Source organism: Hydra vulgaris, chromosome 02 (assembly GCF_038396675.1).
Source record: "Hydra vulgaris chromosome 02, alternate assembly HydraT2T_AEP".
Classification (NCBI taxonomy): Eukaryota; Metazoa; Cnidaria; class Hydrozoa; order Anthoathecata; family Hydridae; genus Hydra; species Hydra vulgaris.
The window spans coordinates 19,813,861-19,835,680 of NC_088921.1; the positions used below are offsets into that span (position 1 = coordinate 19,813,861).

At 27.3% G+C, this 21,820-nt stretch overlaps 1 protein-coding gene across 1 annotated transcript in view; it reads left to right on the forward strand.

The window, feature by feature from the left end:
• Nucleotides 1-303: 303 nt before the first annotated feature.
• Nucleotides 304-21,820, forward strand: part of LOC100208429 (phosphoinositide 3-kinase regulatory subunit 4) — a 99,498-nt gene continuing 77,981 nt past the window's right edge. The window contains exons 1-3 of the mRNA XM_065790276.1: nt 304-428; nt 577-621; nt 11,864-12,064. Of these exons, the coding sequence (XP_065646348.1) occupies nt 337-428; nt 577-621; nt 11,864-12,064 (338 nt within the window). The 5' untranslated portion in view covers nt 304-336. The remainder of the gene's footprint in view (nt 429-576; nt 622-11,863; nt 12,065-21,820) is intronic.

Genomic DNA, 21,820 nt, shown 5'->3' on the forward strand with positions numbered 1-21,820 from the left:
TTTGGTTTTTATTTTTAATATATTTTTTCTGTAATATGGTGTATGCTTTTTTTATATAATTATATACATATATATATATATATATATATATATATATATATATATATATATATATATATATATATATATATATATATATATATATATATATATATATATATATATATATATATATGTGTGTATGTTTTTTTTACAATATTTTTGTCAGATTAATTTTCATGTGACGTTTATGTTATAGTCTGTCATTGATATGTCATCAAATCATTATTATGTTTTGTGTTTAAAACACATAGTTGTATGTGCTTTTCTTTTCTTTTTAGAAATAAATAATGAATAATGGGGAGTCATTTATCTGGCATTGCACCTGCACAAATTTTGAGTGCAGATAATTACTTTGTAGAATTGCCAGACTTTCAGTTTGAAAGCAGGTAAAAGAAATCATTCAATTAACAGTTATTTAAGTAGAAGATGAATTTGTTCTTATCATACAGTTAGTATATCTGATATATAATATATATCAACTGCAATACTTTTACATTTGAATTTAGAATTATGAATTTTTAATTTTTTTTTTAGTCTAGGAAGCACACGATTTTTGAAAGTTGCAAGAGCCAAGCATAAGTAAAATTTTATATATTTATATATTTTTCTTGAAAAAATTTGTTTTTCAAGTTTATTGTTTTGTTTATTTTACCTTTCATTTTTAAGTATATATATATATTTGTATAAACATATATACACACACAAATATATATATATATATATATATATATAATATATATATATATATATATATATATATATAAATTATTGCATTTGGGAGTACGTTAAGGTAAAAAATGATTCTTTTGCCAACAAATACATCACTTTTAATTACTTTTGACTTTTGTCCAAAATTTCTGTGTTGTTAGAAAGTTAAAACCATTAATTTTACTACAAATTAATTGTTTTTTAAAAAAACTGCACAAATGCAAATTTAATTGACCAGAATGTTTTTAAAATCATTCTGAATGTTTTTAAAATATTCTGAATGTTTTTAATATTATAAACAATGTTTTTATTTTAATTTTTTTTTACTGTAAATCATGCGCGGAATGTTGCTACTATCTTATAGCCTGACTCGCAAGGTAGTGCTGCTACGACTGAGGGTTTGTTGTAACAGCACTTCCTTGCTGCTACGACAATCACTCCCAATTAAAAAAAAAAAAATTCCGTTATTGCATTTTAATTTTTTTTTTGTGTCAACAAAATACGGAAAAACTTTCTGACAACCAGTTAGGAGTTATGTATATATATATATATATATATATATATATATATATATATATATATATATATATATATATATATATATATATATGATTATCCTGAAAAATAACTTTTCAATAATTATTAATTTTATAAAAGTTAAAATAAATTTAATATTATTAATAGATTAAATATACTCTTAGCTATGTTGTTATAGCTTAGAGTATATTTAATCATTTGTAAGTATCCACAAAACTTATTAAATGTCAGTTTACAAAAAAAAATTAAAACTTTTAGCGTTATCTACATATGTGAAAAATTTACCACAGACCTGACGTTAAGAATTAGTATTTATTAGTACACTTTATGGTGTAACAGCTATAAGTGTCTGTCAGTGTTTTTTACAAAAATAATAATCATCTGTAATCATTAGTTTTTAATAGTTGACATAAAATAGTACATGGTATGAGTTTTACAAAATCTTAAGTATTATTAGCAACCTTCTCCATTTAGCCAGAACTTTCAGGCTAAAGTCTTTTTACGCTTACTCACACGCCTGCAAAAACTTTAGCAAGCGCAAAAAAATAAAAGCGTTTTTTTTTAAATTGCAACAAAAGCTTTTTTGTTCATTTGTTCAACTTTTATGAAAAATACCTTTTTTTAACTTGTTTTTTTTTTAAATCATTTTATATAGCATCTATTCAAAGCATTCTTTTTTCTATTTTTGTTTAAATTTAAATAGCAGAAAACAAACAAATTTTAAAATCGCGCAGGCTAACTAAAAAATGACCATCCTACCAGCGTTTTTTTTGGCGCTGGCATTAAATTTCAAACGAAGAAGACTGTATTAGTACTTTTAACCACTTGTCGAGAAGTATTATCTTTTGCAGAACGCAAACCTTTAGAATGTTCATATGTATTTATCACCTCTTTGCTTTTACAAAATGTTTTTTTTTTAACTCCTCTCTATATTTTCTACAAACTTTGAGCCTGCTGCTTTTTCTGGAACTAGATTCCTGACTGGGACCAGGAAGTACATTCATGTCTAGTTCAGTGTCGATAGGAATATTTACAGTTAGATTTTATTGCCGACCTCATTTTTCCTAGTTCCGAGGGTTGTATATATATGCGGTTGTATATATATACATGCGGTAGTGGTGTAGTGGTAGTGTGCTCGCTTCATAAGCGAGAGGTTCCGAGTTCGATCCCCACCACGTCCCTAGTAGTACCGCGCTCAACTTGTTTCTCCGCGCAGCGGCCTTGTTCGTCAAGGTTCGTGTTTCGGAGTTATAGAGTTGAGAGAGGGTTATAACCACAATTAAGTAGCCTCCTCATCTGTAGTGGCCTTCTGGGCCTTGGGGAGGTGAAATAACAATATATATATATATATATATATATATAGATAGATATATATATATATATATATATATATATATATATGTATATATGTATATGTGTATATATATATTTATATATATATATGCATATATATATATATATATATATATATATATATATATATATATATATATATATATATATATATATATATATATATATATATGTATATATATATGTGCGACTTTCTCTCCTCCCCTGTTTTTCTGTTTTATTGGTTGATTATGATAAAATACATTATGCTGATTCAGATTCTTTTTAAATATGTGAGCCAATTTTATTGTCCTTAAAATTAAAATTTATTCAAATTTAATTCAATTTACATTTTTGATGTATATACATCAGCTGAAAAATAGAACGATTAAATGTACATACATTGATTGACGATTAGGAATTGGCACAATTAAATGTAAATACATAGACTGATAAATTGGGATTCAGGCATTTATATGGACATATATTGACTTACAAGTCTTTTTTAAGTAAAAAACTGTTCTTGTTCAAGTTTGTTATTATTTTTTTGTGGTTATAGTGTCTCCATTGTTTGAAAAAGCATATTTAATTCTTTCAATATTAAAAATCTGATCTTTTGAATATAAACACAATACTCACCTGCAACTCCTAAATATTTGCTACTTTCTTATTTATCATGCACGGCATGATCACCCTTAATTTTTTAACACCCTTTAATTTTTTAATTTAAGATATTTTTCTCTTTATTTTTTAAATCTTCAATGTTTGATTTAAATACAGACTTTGATTGAAAAGTTTCTCTTGATTCTTTTCCGATTAGAAGACTCAATACTCTGTGACTTGTAACCATATTAATAAACCTGCTTTCATTTTTAGTAAAATAAGGCAGAAAATTGTCAATATAATTTTCTTAGTGTAATCATAATTTTTTGATTAAATGTTGCATGGCTTTTACTATCATAAATCCAAATATTATTTTTATTAGTATATTATCATGTATCTAAAAAAAAAATTATCTAATATTCTTTGCACTGTCAATTTCATAGTAATTAATGTTACTACAGATTATTTTTTTCTTAGATGTTTCTAACTAGGTAATAAACCAGCAGATAAAAGAACTTGTTTTAGTTTGTATATAGTGTCTGCCAAATTACATTCTCAACAAATTGACATTTTTATAAAAAGAGTCTGCCAAATCACATACTCAATAAATTGACAAATTTTATAAAAAGAGTAATCCCTGTGTTGTTCAGAAAAAAGATCGGAAATCTGATGCACACTTATGTCAACATTTTGTTGATAAAAATCCCAAATTTAATTTGGTTAAATTAATTTTTTTAAGGTTAAAAAATTTTTTTAAGAAAAATAAATAGAACGTCATAAAGATCTCCATTTATTTAGATTACCGAAAATATAATGAAATTGGATGTAAACAACAACTTCAACTAAGTTGTTGTTTACGTCCAATTTCATTATACTTTCAGTAATCTAAATAAATACTTTCAAGCAAGATTTCTTTTCCAAACTCAAATTGTATGCCAACATAGCCGTTTTTTTGTTTTGTTTGTTCAGTTGTTGAAATCTACTCCAGGTAATCTGTTTTTATGAAAATGTTAATTCATCAGAACAAAGTGTTTTAACAGTTCTCAGTATACAATCTGTTATATTTGTAGAAATAGTTTTTAGTTGTTTATTTTTTTTAGCAATAAAAATATTAAATAAGTCAAATTCAGTGAGCTTCATTTTTATTAAACTAAAAATATAAATAATTTTGTTTCTAAAATCTATTAAATTTTTAAGCAAAATAGACAGTATTAAAACAATAAGTAATTTCCAAAATATTAGCCAGTTTATGAGATACGAAAATATATTATAAATATATACTATATTTACCATAGACCCAATGTATGGTTCTAACCCTAGCAATTCCTTAATTTTAAAAGAGGTTTTTAAAAACAAATTAATTGCTGCAAACTTTTCTTTAATAATGGTTGAACTAATTTGATGAAATTAGATCAAAAATAGAAATTTAGTATAGTGAATATTTTATAATTATTTACGTTAACACTTTTAAATATATTTTACAAAAATTTAAACTAAAGGGTTGGGATCATTCATTTTTATTTTGAAAACTACTATGTTGGCTAAAAAACTAAATTATAAAATACTAAATTAATAAACTACTAAATCTAATTAAAAAACATCTAGTTCTTAATTTATCACAGCACCTAAACTATATATGGGTTTACTTGTGCAACTTAGCACTTTTTAAAATTAATTGTTTTACCTGATAAAATCTTTCTTAAAAAATAAAAAAATTTGAGTAAACTTTAGTCTTAAGGTCATAAGTCATGTAAAAATTTTTTTTTGCTATAATTTTTGAATTTAACATTCAAATTTCTTAAAGCTGCATTCTAAGTATGTAACATTAGCACTCTTTATATAGTGGCATTCATATATATAGCTAATAATGAATTTTATGTATTGTTTATACCTATTATCTGAGCAATAAAGTTATACGAACTACCATATTTGCTATAGGCTTATTGAATTTAACTTTAATATCAATAATATGACAAACTTTCAGCTGAATCAATGTTTAGTAATTCACAGAATTCTTATTTCACAGAATTCACATTTCACAGAATTCACGTGGATATCAAAGTTAGATTAGGATTATGTTTTAAGATACTTTTCATCAAAAGTCATTCAAACACCTTTAAAAGTTTTCTAGGAGTCTTTTATTCTGAACAAATGCTTTTTAAGTAATTTGTTTTAATGCTAACTTAAATTTATTTAAGTAGCATTGATTTTTGAATAATATTTTCTAAAATGGGTAACAGTTTTGTAAGTTTATCTGAGCACTGTTTTCGCAGCTCAGTAAATTTCATGAGACTAATAACAAAAACTAACAAGTTACTAATAACAAAAGAGTTAAAACAAAAAGCATTTTTAGAGTTTTAGTTTTGTAGGTTTTTAGTTTATCTTTATCTTAGATTTTTATAAAAACAGAACATTATAGAATGTTAAAAAAATATGTTCTTGTTTTGAAAAAAAAAACAGAAATGAGGTGATAGGACTCGGAAATAGATTTACTTTTTGCTGTAGGTTTTTTGAATTTAAGCTTACCCCCAATATCTATAAAATGACAAATATTCGGCTGAATTTTAACAATTCACAGAATTACACGGAAATCAAAGATTAGAAGATGTTTTAAAATACTTTTATGTCAATGAAGTCATTGCAAACTTCAAAAGTTTCCTACGAGTCTTTTATTCTTGTTTTTTATCACTTTTGTTTATCACTTTAAATTACACTTGCCACGCTTGAATGTGAATTTAAGCAGAGGTTATTAAAGTCAGACAACAAAATTACATAAAATGTTACAGAAAATGTTTTAATTAGAGCTTTAATAGGAAAATAAGTGTTAAGATTTTAAGATATACTAGTTCTTTAAATGAATTAACACAAAACTGATAAATTTTTTTACATAACAAATAAAACTATAGATATTTGAATAATTAGAATAATTAAAATAATGAAACACACTTAATACTTTAAAAGATTTCTTTTTTTTGCATATAAGTCTGATAATAAGGTGTATTAACAATAAATTTAAATACTCACCAAGTTCAATAATTACTTTACAATCAAATTCAAGAAATTGAGAAGTTTAATATTAGCGAGAAACAAGTTGAGCGTGGTACTACCAGGGACGTGGTGGTAATTGAACTCAGAACCTCTCGCTTATGAAGCGAGCGCTCTACCACTACACCACTACCGCAGTTTGTATAATTTACTTGTTTTAAAAATGTAATAGTTGTTAGAATGCATTGTTATGCAATTGTAATTGTAAAACACCGCACATAAAAGATACAGTACACCATGAAGTAATAACCTTAAGAATAACAAGAGGTACATTGACAAAAGACTAAAAAGAGGGTTTTTTGGTTAAAATTTATAAAAATTTATAAAAATTATCATGAGTGTATTTTATAGTTAGATGAACATATATCAGAAAATATTTTGAATTTTAAATATATTATGATGCTTTTGAAGTAGATGCAGGTTTTTAAAAAAGTCCAAAGATCATTCATTTTGGTGTCTCCTACTTATAACTAATTTAAATTGTTTGAAAAATGAATATGCAGGGTTGCATGGTTTTAACCAAATGGTTTAAACCATGGTTTAAACCAATTAAAAAAATGTTGGTTTAAACCAAATTAATGTTTTTTTAAAAAGATTTGAACTTACAACAGAAAACTAAAACAGGGTTATGTTAACAAATATAACTAATCTTCAATATAGATATTTTATATATATATATATATATATATATATATATATATATATATATATATATATATATATATATATATATATATATATATATATATGTATATATATGTACACACACACATATATATATCGTTAACTTCCTGATGAAATAAATATTTAAATGTTTAGCAAAACTATAAGTAGTTCTAACATAATTTATTGATACCACAAAAAATGTCTCAAAAAACTGGGCGCAAATGTGATATAATTTGGTTAAAATATACACGAGTGACTGTTCCAGAAAGAAAGGGGAGCAGAGCAGTTTGTAATGCGTGTAGAAAAGAAATAGAAAAGTCAAATTCAAAGGATGCATGAACATATAAAAAAGAGCAAGCAATCACAACCCCATGAAATTGTGGAGTCAATGGAAGATCAACAACTTCTTGAAGGTAGTTAAATTACTGCATCGCCATTTTAAATTTTAAACTTTCCCTAAATTGTAAACATATATATTTGAATTATCACATATAGACATATTAACTTAGAATAATTCTATAAACTGCAATTTCATTTTAAAGGTAACTCAGCATCAACGTCACAACAACAAATGAAAAGGTCTCAGCCCAATTCAACATCAGCTGATAAATATTTGAAAATAGATAAGCTTTTCACACAAACAAGCCTCAAAGAGAAAGATTTATTTGATCTGCAACTTGGTAGATTTATATACAGTACAAACTCTAGCTTCAGAACAGTTGAACACAAAGAATTTTATATATAAAAAATAAAAAATTTATCAATATGTTTTATCCAGGATACACTCTACCTAATAGAACTCAAATTGGAGGAGAAATATTAAATAGGGTTTATGCAGAAGATATTGAAAAATGTAATGTATTGAATGGTAAAATTGTAGCCATGTCTTTAGATGGCTGGAGTAATGTACATAATGAACCTATAGTTTGTATCTCTGTAATTACAGATAAAGTTAACATTTTAGTAGAAACAATCAACACTTCTGGTCATTCACATACTGGTGAATATCTTACACAATTAGCAAGAGAAGCAATAGATTCTGTAAGATGTAAATTTGGATGCACTGTAAAAAGCTTTGTGACTGACAATGCAGCTAATAAGAAATCAATGAGACAAGTACTGTCATCTGAAAGAGATATTATCATAACTTTTGGGTGTGCTGCTCATATGCTGAATCTTTTAGCAAATGATCTTAACATTGAAAATGTTACACAAATAATAAAATCTATAAGAAATAATCATAAAGCTGGAGCAATTTATAAATTAAATGGAGGAGCAAAATTGCCATATCCTACTGAAACTCGCTGGAATTCTGTATGTGATTCACTTGAAAAATATGTCAACAACTGGAGCATCATTTTCACAATGTTTGAAAAAAATAAAGACTTAAATCCGATGATTGGTAAAAAAGTGATATACAGATAAAGCGAAACACAGAAGATTTATTAAAAATATTAAAACCAATTGCAGTAGCTCTAGATAAGTTGCAAAGAGATCAAACAAAAATAAGTGACACTGTTGAAATTTTTAAAGATTTGATAAACAGTATATCATTTTTAACAAGCGAAAATAACAAACAATTGAATCTAGATACCTTCAGACTGTCAATGATGCTCATTTCCTGGAAAACACAATAGATCCTAGCTATTTTGGATGTAATCTTTCTGAAAATGAAGCTGCCATGAATTTCGCAGATAAAGAGTTCAAGAATTTGTTACCAATAATATTCAAATTAAAAGCCAAATCTGCTCCATTCGATAAAAGCTTTTTGTATAGTGAATCTGTTTTAAAAAATGTATCACCAATAGAATGGTGGAAATCTCTAAAAATTGTGGATTGTAACATAATGGATATTGAAGGTTTATTAAATGCACCAGCTTCTAGTGCTGGAATCTAAAGAATTCTTTCAACTTTTGGCCTTGTTCATTCTAAGTTAAGAAATCAATTGGGGGTAGAAAAAGTAGCAAAGCTTGTATTTATATATAGAACATTAAACAATGATGTATTGAATAATTTTGATGAAATATTACAGTAATATTGATGAAGAATATAGTTTACTTAAATAAAATGCATTATACTTTTTTTTAATTTAAAATGCTAACTTAATACGGCATTATTTAATAAAAACCTAATTTTAACCAAAAAAACCATGGTTTTTTTGGTTTTTTTAAAAAACCTATGGTTTTTGTTTTTTTTTCAAAAAAAAACCGGTTTTTTTGCAACCCTGTGAATATGCTTTGATAATGAATGAGCTTGAAGCGGGAAAAAAAGGTATTGGGATGTTTTTTAATATTTTCTTCTTACCTTCATGTCACCATAAAATAAAGAATATATTTAATATAAATTTAAAATCAAGAGTCATCATCAATCAAAACACTGTTATATATAAACAAATAATGTAAAATTTCAACCTTAAGTAAATTTCATTATAAATAATTTTCATTTATGAATAATTTACTAATGTATGAAGAAAACATTTTTTTTTGTCAAAACATCTTCCAAATTTTTAAAATTTAAATTCACTCCAACAAGGCTGCAAACAACCACTATTAAGAAGACTTAAAAAGTCTTCTTAATAGTGGTTGCTTAACTTAATAGTGTATGTTGTATGAGTCAGAAAATCATGAATATGGGAGAGAGTTCCAAAGGGTAAAAAATGACCAGGGAAAAAAACTAGATGAATAGAAGTTTTTTGAGTGTGCAAGTATAGTAAATGGATGTGATTATTTTGCATTTATTAATGGACTTTAATGTAAGAGAATTCACAATTCCTGAAATTAGCAATCCCATGTCCTTTACCAAACCACTTTATTACGTAGTACTTTGGATCAAAATCAATAATTGGTAGACTTACTAATGAAATAAACATTAAACATGACACCATTTTTATTATAAAAGTGTTTTGCATAAAAGACAAGATTACATTCATAGTAAAAAAAGAACACTTTCATTCAGCGTTAGAAACAATTATTAAAAGCTGGTATTTATTGGATCTGAAATTAATAGATAAGCCCTTCATATTAGGTTCTATCTCCTTTGTTATATTTTAGATCCAATGAAGATTCATAGGTTTTTCAAACAGCCATCACAAATCTTGCTAGACAACACCTGTCTGGTACCTAGAATATATCCAATAGAATTTAATTTTAATGATACCCATTATAACGATTTCCAGTTTTTTTTTGAAAGCTTTTTCCTCATTGGTTGTTTTATTTTTTTCTTATGGTTACCAAACTCTTTGATATTACAAAGGATCTACTTTGTGGTAAATTTTAATCCATGAGGTTTTTTGGCACTTATTATTATTACATTTGCTGACTTACAAAGAGAACAGTTTTTAATGTCTTTTTTATTCTAAATGTTGTGTCTTTTTTATTCTTATTTATATTTATTATAAATTATATATAAATTAAATTTATACAATTAATAGTTTAAAACTATTGCTGCTTGACTTTCTTTTCCTTTTGCTTAATAAAACATTATGCCTAATATCATACCATTATTATTAATCATTATTATTAATTATCAGTATATAATAATGGATTATTAAAATTAATAATCCATTATTAATTTTTTAATATCCATTATTAATATTTCTAACTTAAATAAAACTAATGATTACTATTTTTCATCTCACAAAATAAATTTAAGTAAATTAAGTTATTATTTTTTTTAAACTATTATTTTTTTAAAATAAATTGCTTGCGTTGTTTTACTATAAAACAACGTAATTTTTTTATCAAAATAATATTTTCCTAGAGGAAAGTCATAAAGGAAAAATTATTAGAGTATTTTTCCCCTAAGTTCTGATGTATTTTTTTGTAAATCATTCTCATTTGATTTCTTCATGAAGTTTTGAGTTTATACCATGTTTGGAAGTTAACCATTAGTGATTGAGAGTTTACTTTGTATTACAATTATTAAGTTTACTTACCACTTAAATCGCAAGCAACCATTATTAAATTGGAAGTTACTGGAAAACAATAAATAGCGTTAAAAAGTAAGAAAAACAGTTGACAGAAGACTTAAAAAGTTGTTTTATTTGGATCTGCCAAGCTTGAGCAGGTCCAAATACATTAGCAATGCTTTTTTGGACTTATTCCATATAGGGACAAGTAAGAAATTTGTAGAGGTAAAGAATAGAATCTGTAGAAAAGAAATGGAGAACAGTAGAGAGAATCAAAGCAGATGCTAACTTTGCAATGAATTATATATATAGATTCCATAAGAGGTCAAAAATGAATAATAAACCAAGAACATATAAAAAAGAATAAAAAATAAATAAGTATTTTACTCTGTAAAAGTAATCAATATAGGAATGTCAACAATATTGTGGGTTTTGTTGAAGTCACTGCAAGTTCCTTTATTTAATTCTACTGCAGGGCCACTGCAAGGGGGTGCTGCAAGCCCCTTTACTTAATTCCATTATTGCTGTCATAGAATAGAGATCTGGTTTAAGATTGGCTGCCTGTTTAGGCGATTGAAATGAGAAGACTTTTAATCAAGAAAGGAGTATAAAGTTGAGTCATCAGCAAATAGTATATATATATATATATATATACATATATATATATATATATATATATATATATATACATGTATAAAAGATTGACAATATGATGTTATTCTGATTTATAGAACTATTAATTTTAAATGTATGATATTTGGGCTCATATAGGTGAGCCATTTTCAAACAGAGTTGAAAGTGATTTTGAAAATGGCTTTCAATTTTATATATAAATCTCATCCTACTATTAAGATGCCATTAATATATATATATATATATATATATATATATATATATATATATATATATATATATATATATATATATATATATATATATATATATATATATATATATATATATATATATTTACATATAATTTTTAGTTATAGTACAAATTAGTATTTTAAAAACACTCTTTAGGGAGGGTTATGTTGTTATTAAAGTATTTGTAATTCATGACCCGTCAATACCACTGCAGCCATATCAAGAGGAACTGTCTAGAATTGGTAGAAATGTGTCTGGATTTCCAAATGTTCTTCCATTTCAAAGATCTGTTCTTACTGATCGTGCTGGTCTTCTGATTCGGCAATTTGTACATGACAACCTGTATGATCGAATCAGGTAAAAATTTTATTAAATTTTTTTTAATTTTTATAAAAATAATAAACAAATAACTGGAGTTAAAGACTCAAATGTGATATTTTAGTTTTACAAAACAATGCAATTTCTCCTGCAATTTCAACTTCAACAATGTAACTACTTCTTCGACTTCAATGGATTTGGATATAATTTAATATTTAATTCATCAAAAGCTTTAAAACTTCTTTATAAAATCTTTTAATTTTTTTTTTGATTAACTTCTTGGTGATATTTTGGTAGTGAATCAAAAATGAAGGCTTCAGCTAACAGCCTGAATATGCAATTATAGCAATAATGACTAGGACTAAATGAATATAAATATTATTATACAAATATTATAAATATTATAACAAATAAGAATAGAAATAAAAATAAAAATATAATAAAAACAAGAATTCGCTCGATCATCCTTTAAACAAAAACAAGTTTTAACAGTTAGTTAAATTTTTCATCAAACTGAACTAGAATAAACAACAAACTGAGCCAGATACAACTGCAACAATCTAGTTTATTAGTGACTACAAAAAAACTCTATTGTTTCCTCAGGAATTGATAAATTAAAATTTTTTTTTTCTTAAAAACAGTTTTCATATATTAAAAAATGTATGTGGTATTTTATAAATTTTTTCTTCTTTAAAACATGTATTAGTATTAGGGGCGTACCAAATATAACTTTTTACATACCCAGCCGGATACCGGATATATATTTACATATCCATAAATATATATCCATATATCCCAGATATGCCGGATATATTGAATTTCAGAATTTAGCTTGAATTTCTTTACATACAATGTCAGCTATAGTGGCAATCGGTGCAATAATTAAAATTTATATCTTGTTTACTATAAAATAGATATTGAACGTATATTTTAATTTTTTTCCTCTGCATCAGAGGAAAGCAGTATTATTGTAATTATCATTAAAGATAATTAAATAAATAACATGTTTTTGTTATAAATAAAAGTTAAATACCTTTAAATATATAGCTGTTAAATGTTTTTAAACAAATATGAACTAGGAACAACGAGTATTTTTATTGTCTTCATTACAATGTAACCATGCATTTGGAATCTAACAATGTTTACATTGAAAATTAACTATACCAAAATTACCAACTGTAAAATACAGATGTGTTGGTATCAAATGTATGTGTATAATAGTTACATATTTAATGCCAGTTGTGAACACGTATAGTTTTAAATTTCACACAAAATTAATAATGAAGAGCTTTATCTGGTTATTATATAAAATAAATGATGCAATTGATGTGTATGCAAACTGTAATATCTGTAAAAGAATGATTTAATGTAGAACTATGAAGGCTAGGCAAAAATGTTTTAGTACAACACCTCTGCATAGCCACATTAAAATAAATCATCTAAAAGAATATCATAGAACAAATCATAAGTGAACAGAAAGGAACAGCTCAGGCTGTAAATAACACCAGTAGTTTTGTCAACTGGCATTACAATAAAAGATGAAATTGTATTTGAGACTTTTTAGCAGACTTCAATAGATAAATATTTAAAGTCACAAAAAGTATGGTAGCATCAATGACTCTAGGTCTCAAACTATTCATTGTAAAATTCGGTTGATGATGACCTTAGACAACCCACTATTTACTTTAGTTATAGCGGGTTGTCTAAGGTCATCATCTTGAAAGCCATACAGGAATCATCATATTATCATATCTGAAAAGGTTAAAAAGTATGTGGAATAGCTGGAAAGTTCAAGTTGAACCGTGACATCTTCTTATATGAGATGGTTCTAGCAATATGGTAAGTGGGAGTAATCTAGCTGAAATTCCCTCAATCCATTATACCGTTCATTTGCTTCAATTAGTTGTTTCAGATTCAATCATGAGTAAAAATATTGTAATTGATGTTTTTCAAAATGTCGCCAACTTGTAATTCATTTCAACCATTCATCCCTAGCATGCAACAACTAATTAAGCAAATTCAGCAGCAACAAAATCTTGACCTTCTTTTTCTTGTTTATGTCCCAATAAGATGGAACAGCAGTTATCTGATGCTTGAAAGATTAAACAAATTAAAAATTCCAGTTCAACTATACTTAGCAAAATGTTCTGATTTAATGACTTTTTCTATATTTGAGTGGACATTAATATTAAAAATTATTAAATTGTTAAAACCTTTTTTCCAATTAACTCATGAAATGAGTTCAGAAATAACAACTTTGTCTTCTGTAATTCCAAATATGTGCTAATTAAAGAAATTTATCTCAAGTTGATTTAAGTATTCAAAAAACAAAGAATTAACTTATAACTTCTTTAAAATTAGTTTTTAAATTTGATTTAAATTTCCTTCTTTCTAAGATTTAAATCTTTGAAAAAACTCTTGTTTTTTTCTGAAGTAAATTTCAGTGTAAATGAAGAATCATTACAATTAAATTTTTTAATTAATACTCAAAAAGGAAAAGACACTCTTGAAGCATGTTTCAATGAAATTATAAATGCAATGTCTGAAAAAAAACCTTTCAGAAAACTATGAGATTTTGATTAGAAAAGAGATAAAAAAAGTAGACAAAAATATCTGTCCACAAGTGGTTCAGGAAAGAACTTTTTAAAAAGATTGCTTTGAAACACCTGTGCAATCCTGCATCATCCATATTTTCTGAAAGATTGTTCTCAGAATATGGTAGTATCTATGAGAAAATATGATCTAGGTTATTGCCTAATACAGGAGAAATACTTTTGTTAATTCACCATAATGGGAAGAAAATAGAACAACTCTTTGCGTTTACTCATTTGTTGAAATTATATTTTTATTGTTCTTTGATAGTATTTATTGACTTTCCAATGACTTTTTGTTTCTAGTATTTTAAATCCTAAAAAAAAAGTGTTGGAAAGTTATGAACGTGTAAAGTTTTTACCCTATTCAAAATGAAGGGGTTAATTAAACATAACCATAACTTTCGAACATTAATTGATGAAATTTAAAACCTCAATGAATTTAACTTAGGTATAAGAAAGTTTAATGAAATATTTATTAAGCGATTTCCCTCCCATTTGTAGGAGGTGGTCAAGATATATTTTTTAGGTTATTTTTGTTCCCATGCTTTAATGTTTTTTGATGCAAAACATCATTCTATAAAGCATAAACATACTTAAGTTTGCAGTTTGCACAAAGCTTGATAATGTCATATCTAAGGATATATCATGAGGTGGTTTTGACACATGTCATATCTAAGGCTTTAAAAAAATCATGTTAGCCCCCATTTAGCAGCGTGCCGGTAAATCATTTTGATTTAGAGTGCTCAAAATAAAATTTAATATAAAAAAGGAATTCCCCACCTCCAAAAATCTTGATGTAAAATGTGTTCATTATATGATTCCTTATAGTTTTGCGAACTTTGTTCTGCCCCTTTGAGCATAGGGGAGTTTAAATTAAAGTAACATATACACTTGTAATTACAACATCAACCATTAAAACATTTTAGTGTAGTATTAGCAATTTTCACTGATTATTTAAAAACAAATTTGTAATCAAACTTTTAGTTGATGACTTGTTTAAACGTCTGTATTAACTTTAAAAAAGCTTTAGAACTTTAAAAAAAAAAGGTACAAAATATATCCTGCTGGATACCGGATTGTAAATTATCTGGTATTTTCAGACGGATATCCAGCTGCATATCGTCTGCGGTACACCTCTAATTAGTGTATTCATATTAAGGTGGATGTTAACCAAAAAAAGTTTTTTTTTGAAAAGTATGAAGCTATTTTTATTCACATTTTTAAAATGAAATTTCTGTACTTTTAATATATATATACTTTAATATATTTTTTATACATTTTTTTCAATAATTTTAATTTTGTTGATATAAGTCAAACTATGTATCTTAGCATTGCCCTTAGCAGCCAGCATATCAACATTATAATAATTGCCCTTAGCAGCTGGCATATCAACATTATAATAACACATAGTCCCAAATTGAAAGTCTAAAAATATTTTACAAATAAAGCTTGATACTCAAGTGTAAATGAAACCTTATAGTAATTTATTAATAAATAATTATATTATTTTTTAATTTTTAAAATAATTTATTAATTATTTATTTATATTATTTTTTCTATTTTAACAGTCTCAGCCCTTGGAATTAGGAAAAATGAGGTTGCAAATTATTGCAGACCTTAAATTGTTAGAGGTCAGCATCAGGTTGGCAAAAAAAGGTTTATACAAAGGTTTTACTATGAAACATAGAAACAAGGTTGGCAATTTTTTGCTGACCTTAAACACTTTTAGGTAGGCAGTTAGGTTGACATTGTCAAAATCTGACCCTAATTCCAAGGGTTGCAGTGTTAAAGTATATTTTATGTTTAATGGAAAAAAAGATCCTCATATAAAAAGAAAAGACCAAGTGTGTTTACAGGTCATAAAGGTCAGACATTTTCTTGTGGTGATGTTTCTCATGACATAACAAAGCAATCCACTACTGCTCCTCCTGTTGAAGTAACAAAATCTGGGCTTAAGTTCAATGCAAACTGCCTTTTTTTCCAAGTGGAAAGTCAGAAAATTGTAACCAGAAAAAAAGCTCTTAATTTAGGCTTTCCAAGCTCCTCTGACATAGTAAAAGCATACTGCTTCAAAATTGTATTAATAATTCTGGTATATGCAGTAGTTGTATTAATGAATGGCTGCAAGTAATGTGAAACAATACTTGCAGCCATTCATTGCTAGGTCTAGTTTTTGTTTTATCTGTTTATACGTGCTGGTCTATGAGGTAAAAAAACACATTATTTTAAATACAGCGCAAGAAATAAACGGAACAAGAACAACAACAGATATAAATTATGGTATGAAACTAATAAACCAAACTGTAGTATTAATCACACCGCATCAGCAGAAACCATGGAAAAAGAAAAGTGCAGTTGAAATTTTTTCTTGATCCCTTTCCATATACAATTTGAAGTATCTACTTATGTTTGTGATGGTGATTCATCATCTTTAGCTGTTGTTCGTGATGCTATGCATATTGTATTGTTGTTTAAGAGGACTTTGTTGGACACATTTCAAAAAGAATGAGAACAAATCTATTAAATTAAAGAGTAAAAAAGGATGTTAAGCTTGGTGACAGCTTTACTGTTGGTGATTGTGGTCGTCTAACAAAAGATGTTATTGACTGATTTCAAAATTACTTTCGGGTAGCTATTCGGAAGAATTAAAATAGTAGTAAAATGTTATTTGGTATAATTTCATTCAATTCTAGAAAAATGCGAAAGTTGTCATAGCAGCATCAGTTTTGCTCTAGTGGAACAATTCTTGGTGTTGTTACCAACAATATATTGCAATCTTATCGTGTACATCTTTTTTGCAGGCTTTCAGAATCAGAACTTATCTAATGTTGTTTAAAATGACATAAAATCATTATTAAGCTTTGAATTCAGTTTTTTGAATGTCCAAAACCTATATTTTGTGGAAGATTTAAATTGACTGTTGGTGTTGCCTTATTGTTGCTGTTATTCAAAAGAATTCTGGAGGATTGAGTAGTATTTTTACTTCAATAGAAGCTAATCAAGTTAGAGCTAATACAAATGAAGGTGAAAAAAAAACTTTCTTTGCTGGAAAGTATCTGTTTTAAAATTCAGAAATAGTTCACTTTATCATTGCTATGATCATATCATTGCTATCATTGTTATGAAAAAACCAAAAAAGGAAGTTTGATACAACGCCTTCATACTCTTCAGGTGGGTTTAACATTAATCCAGAGCCAGATAGTGCCATTTAGGGTTTGGACATAAACCGACTTTTTGAAAAACTGGTTTTTGAATTCTAAATTCCCCAAAAAACCGGTTTTTACCAGTTTTCAAATTTTTCAAAAAAAAATTGAATAATGAGAGATACTTAATTTATATATTATATTTATTTCACTTATCGTAATTTTTTCTAAGAAAATAAGATTTTAAAAAACATAATATGTCCACTGAACGGTGGCTAAGTCTTGTTCTAATTTTGGACACAAAATTGCCTGCAGTTGAAAATACGCGTTCACTAGGTACTGAGCTTGGTTTTATAGTTTTAAGTGCATCAAATAATAAATCTAAGTTTTTGGTTCTTTTATGTGTTGCCTCAAATAATGAAAACTCAGCCCTCAGTGTTTTTGGGTTAGTGATGTTTTCTGCAGGCTCATCAAGAAACTTATTAATTGAATTTTCCATGACCTCTTTTAAAAAAGCTTTACTCTGATGAGTAATTTCTTTGATTTCCTCTTGATCTGAAGCGGTGTTTATAATAGAATTTTGAAATATTGTAGACAATAACCTTTCAGACAATTTAATATTGTCGGTTTTTGAAGCTAAAGGAAGTATACTAGATTTTTTTGCTGGACCAGAAATGTTTTCCGGATTTTGCAAAAAAGTAAGACATGCTAATTCAACTTGTCTTCTTTCTTGAATTCTTTCTTCTAAAGCCTTTAATAGATTCAAACTTATTTTAGACTTATATTTTTCAGTTCATTTAATAGAAATGAAAATATACCTTCACTAGTTAATAAAGTGACATCTCGTCCCTCTAAGCCTTCTACTGCTAGACGAATGGATTCCAAGATTTTATGAAGTTCCAAAAGTGTAGGATATTGAGGTTCATTCCACATATAAGATGAACCAAGATCATTCAATGCTAAAACTACACATTTTTTTACTGCTAAAAATCTTCCAACCATTTCCTCTATGCTATTCCACCTTGTTTTGCAGTCAAGAATTAAATTCAACTCTTTTCCTTTTTTTAATTTTATATAATTTTTAAGAATTTCTTACTGGAGATTTGCGAAAAAATTTACAAATTTTTCTGATTTGTGAAACGGAATGTTTGCAATTGTCAGACGAAATAGGAATAGGATGCTCTTGGTTACAAATATAAGAAAAAGGTTATTCATATTCGTCATATTTGTCTTCATCTTCATCATCCGATTCCTCATTTGAACCATTTACTTCGGATTCAGCTTCAATCATTTCTCTATGTTTATATAATACATCAGTAACTGCTAGGTGGATTACATGTGAATAGCATAGTTGATTAATTATACATGATAATTTGCCAAATTTTATCATAACAGCAGCATCATCATTTGTTGCAGCAATAATGTCAGTTTCTAGATTCAAATTGAATATTTTAAGTCTTCCAGATATTAATTCTAATGTTCTCTGAGCATCACAAGAACCAGCTATTGGAACTAATCCTAAATTAAAATCTTCTGCTAAGTGATGTACATTGTTTAAATATCTATAATTTCTTTTACTTGTCCACTCATCTAAAGTTATAGAAAATTTTTTTCCACTCATTTTTATTGAATCTAATTCTGTAATAGTTTCAAGTTTTGCTTCGTCATAAAATGCACGAATGAGATCCATTACTCTTGAGTTTTTTTTGGGTAATGAATATTCTCGTTGTTGAAGAGACTCTCGTATGAATGAGCTTTTCATAATGCTATTTATAGAAAACCCATCCATTGCAGCAAGTTTTGATAAGATTTCTTGTAAGCTACTCCTTTTTACTTGCATAAAATTTAAAATATTATTTTTTTTTTAAAAAAAGATGAAGGACCAGTATTTTCTTTGCTGAATGTTTCTGATTTATTTTCAATATCAATTTTATGAACTAATTTTAAGTGATTATGTAGATTACTTGTTGATGAACCTTTGCAACTCAACATTTTATTACAATATTTGCAGATTGCTTTTTCTATCCCTGTCCTTTTAAAACTATTTTAAACTTCTGACTTTTTTTTAATTATCTGGAAATGAAATTAAATTATTGAATAAATATTTTTGAAACAAAAATGGCTTACTTTTTTTATTTGTAACCTTAAATTATATTACCATGTTGATAAGAGCTTAAGCTCATATCATAATTATATTACCATAACTTAACAAAATACTTAACAAACTAATCAAGGGAGACCATTTACTTATAAATTATAATATAAAACATACTTGATTTTTATAAGTAACAAATTTGATTTTATAAGTAACAAGTTCCAAAAATCTAATTTGCAAAATAAAAAAACTTAGTATATATACACATAAAAATAAATTAACTTGACTTTTTTTTTTTTTTTAAATATCTTCGCTTCCAACAAGGCTGCAAGCAGCCACTAATTAAAGTTGGAAGTTACTGAAAGAGAAAAGATGATGATTGTAGGGCAAGATAACGATTGACGGACGACTTAAAGGATTGCAAATTATATGAATCAGGAAAGCAAGATGAAGGAAGGGAATTCCAAAGAACTGATGTTTGAGGAAAAAAACTAGACAAATAAGCGTTTTTGGAGCACTTAGGAACATTCACAGAAAAAGGATGAGACTTAATTGAATGGGGAGTAACACGAGAATGAATTTTAGTAGATGGCACAAGAGACGCTAGCTCTTTAGAGCAGTGCCCATTATAGTACTTGTAGAAAAGAGAAAGAGAAGCAACATTACGACAATGTGGTAATGGTTGGAGGTTGGCTGAAAGAGCAGGTCCAACTATGTTTACAATGCGTTTTTGCACCTTGTCTAAAAGAGAAAGGGCATCATTAGAAGATCCGCCCCAGATATGGCAACAGTATTCCATACAAGGCCAGATTTGAGATTTATAGAGATAGAGAATAGAATCCGAAGTAAGAAAGTGACGAGCTCAATAAAGAGATGCAACCTTAGCAGATGCTAGTTTTGCAACTGATTTGTATATGGTTTCCAAGAAAGATTAAAAGTAAGTGTTAGTCCTAGAAAATGAAGAGTAGGTGACTCATTGAGTACATCACCATTCATAAATATAGGAAGATCTAAATTATTGCGATAACGGTTGGCTGAAAAAAATTGAGTTTTATCTGAATTAAAGTTCACCAGCCACTGTGAGCCCCATGCTGTAGCAGAAGTGAGATCCTTTTCAAGCTCAAATGCCCCCTCCAAGCAATTAGAGAGTGTTGCTTTCTTATCACGACAAGAATAAATGGTAGTATCATCAGCAAACAATGCCACCTTAGATTTGAGAATATCTTGAAGATCATTAATGTAAATTAAAAAGAGTATAGGGCCTAGGGTGGAACCCCTGAAGTTACAGAATAAGAAGAAGAGTGTTGTCCATTGAGGACAACTTTATTCTACGATTGGAAGGGAAGGATTCAATAATTTTAAAGATGTTGCCGGATACACCATAAGAAGAAAGCTTATGGAGAAGACCAGCATGCCAATCCTTATCAAAAGCTTTTGAAATGTCGAGAGCGATGGCCTTAACCTCTCCACCTTCATCTAATGCATGATAAAACCTGTCAGTTATTACTGTTAGCAAATCAGCTGTAGAACGAGAAGATTGAAATCCATATTGATGGTCAGAAAGTAAGTTATTAGATTCAAGATGAGAAATTAAGTGTTTGTTAATTAAAGATTCAAAAACCTTGCTTATGATAGGAAGAAGACTTATGGGACGGTAGTTAGACGAATCAGATCGCTCTCCTGAATTTTTGAAGATAGGGATAACAAATGCCGCTTTCCAGCAGGCTGGAAAACAAGTCTCTGATAAGCACTTGTTGAATAGTTTTGAGAGTATAGACGACAGCTCCAGAGAACACTTCTGCAAGACAATAACAGGTATGTTGTCCGGGCCACAAGCTGTAGAAGAGTCTAAGCAGGAAATCACTTTAGATACAGAAGCTGAAGTGATACGTATGTAAAACAATGGATCAACCTGTTTGTTGGCAATATCAGGTAGAACGCAACTAGTGAATCAAGAGATGAT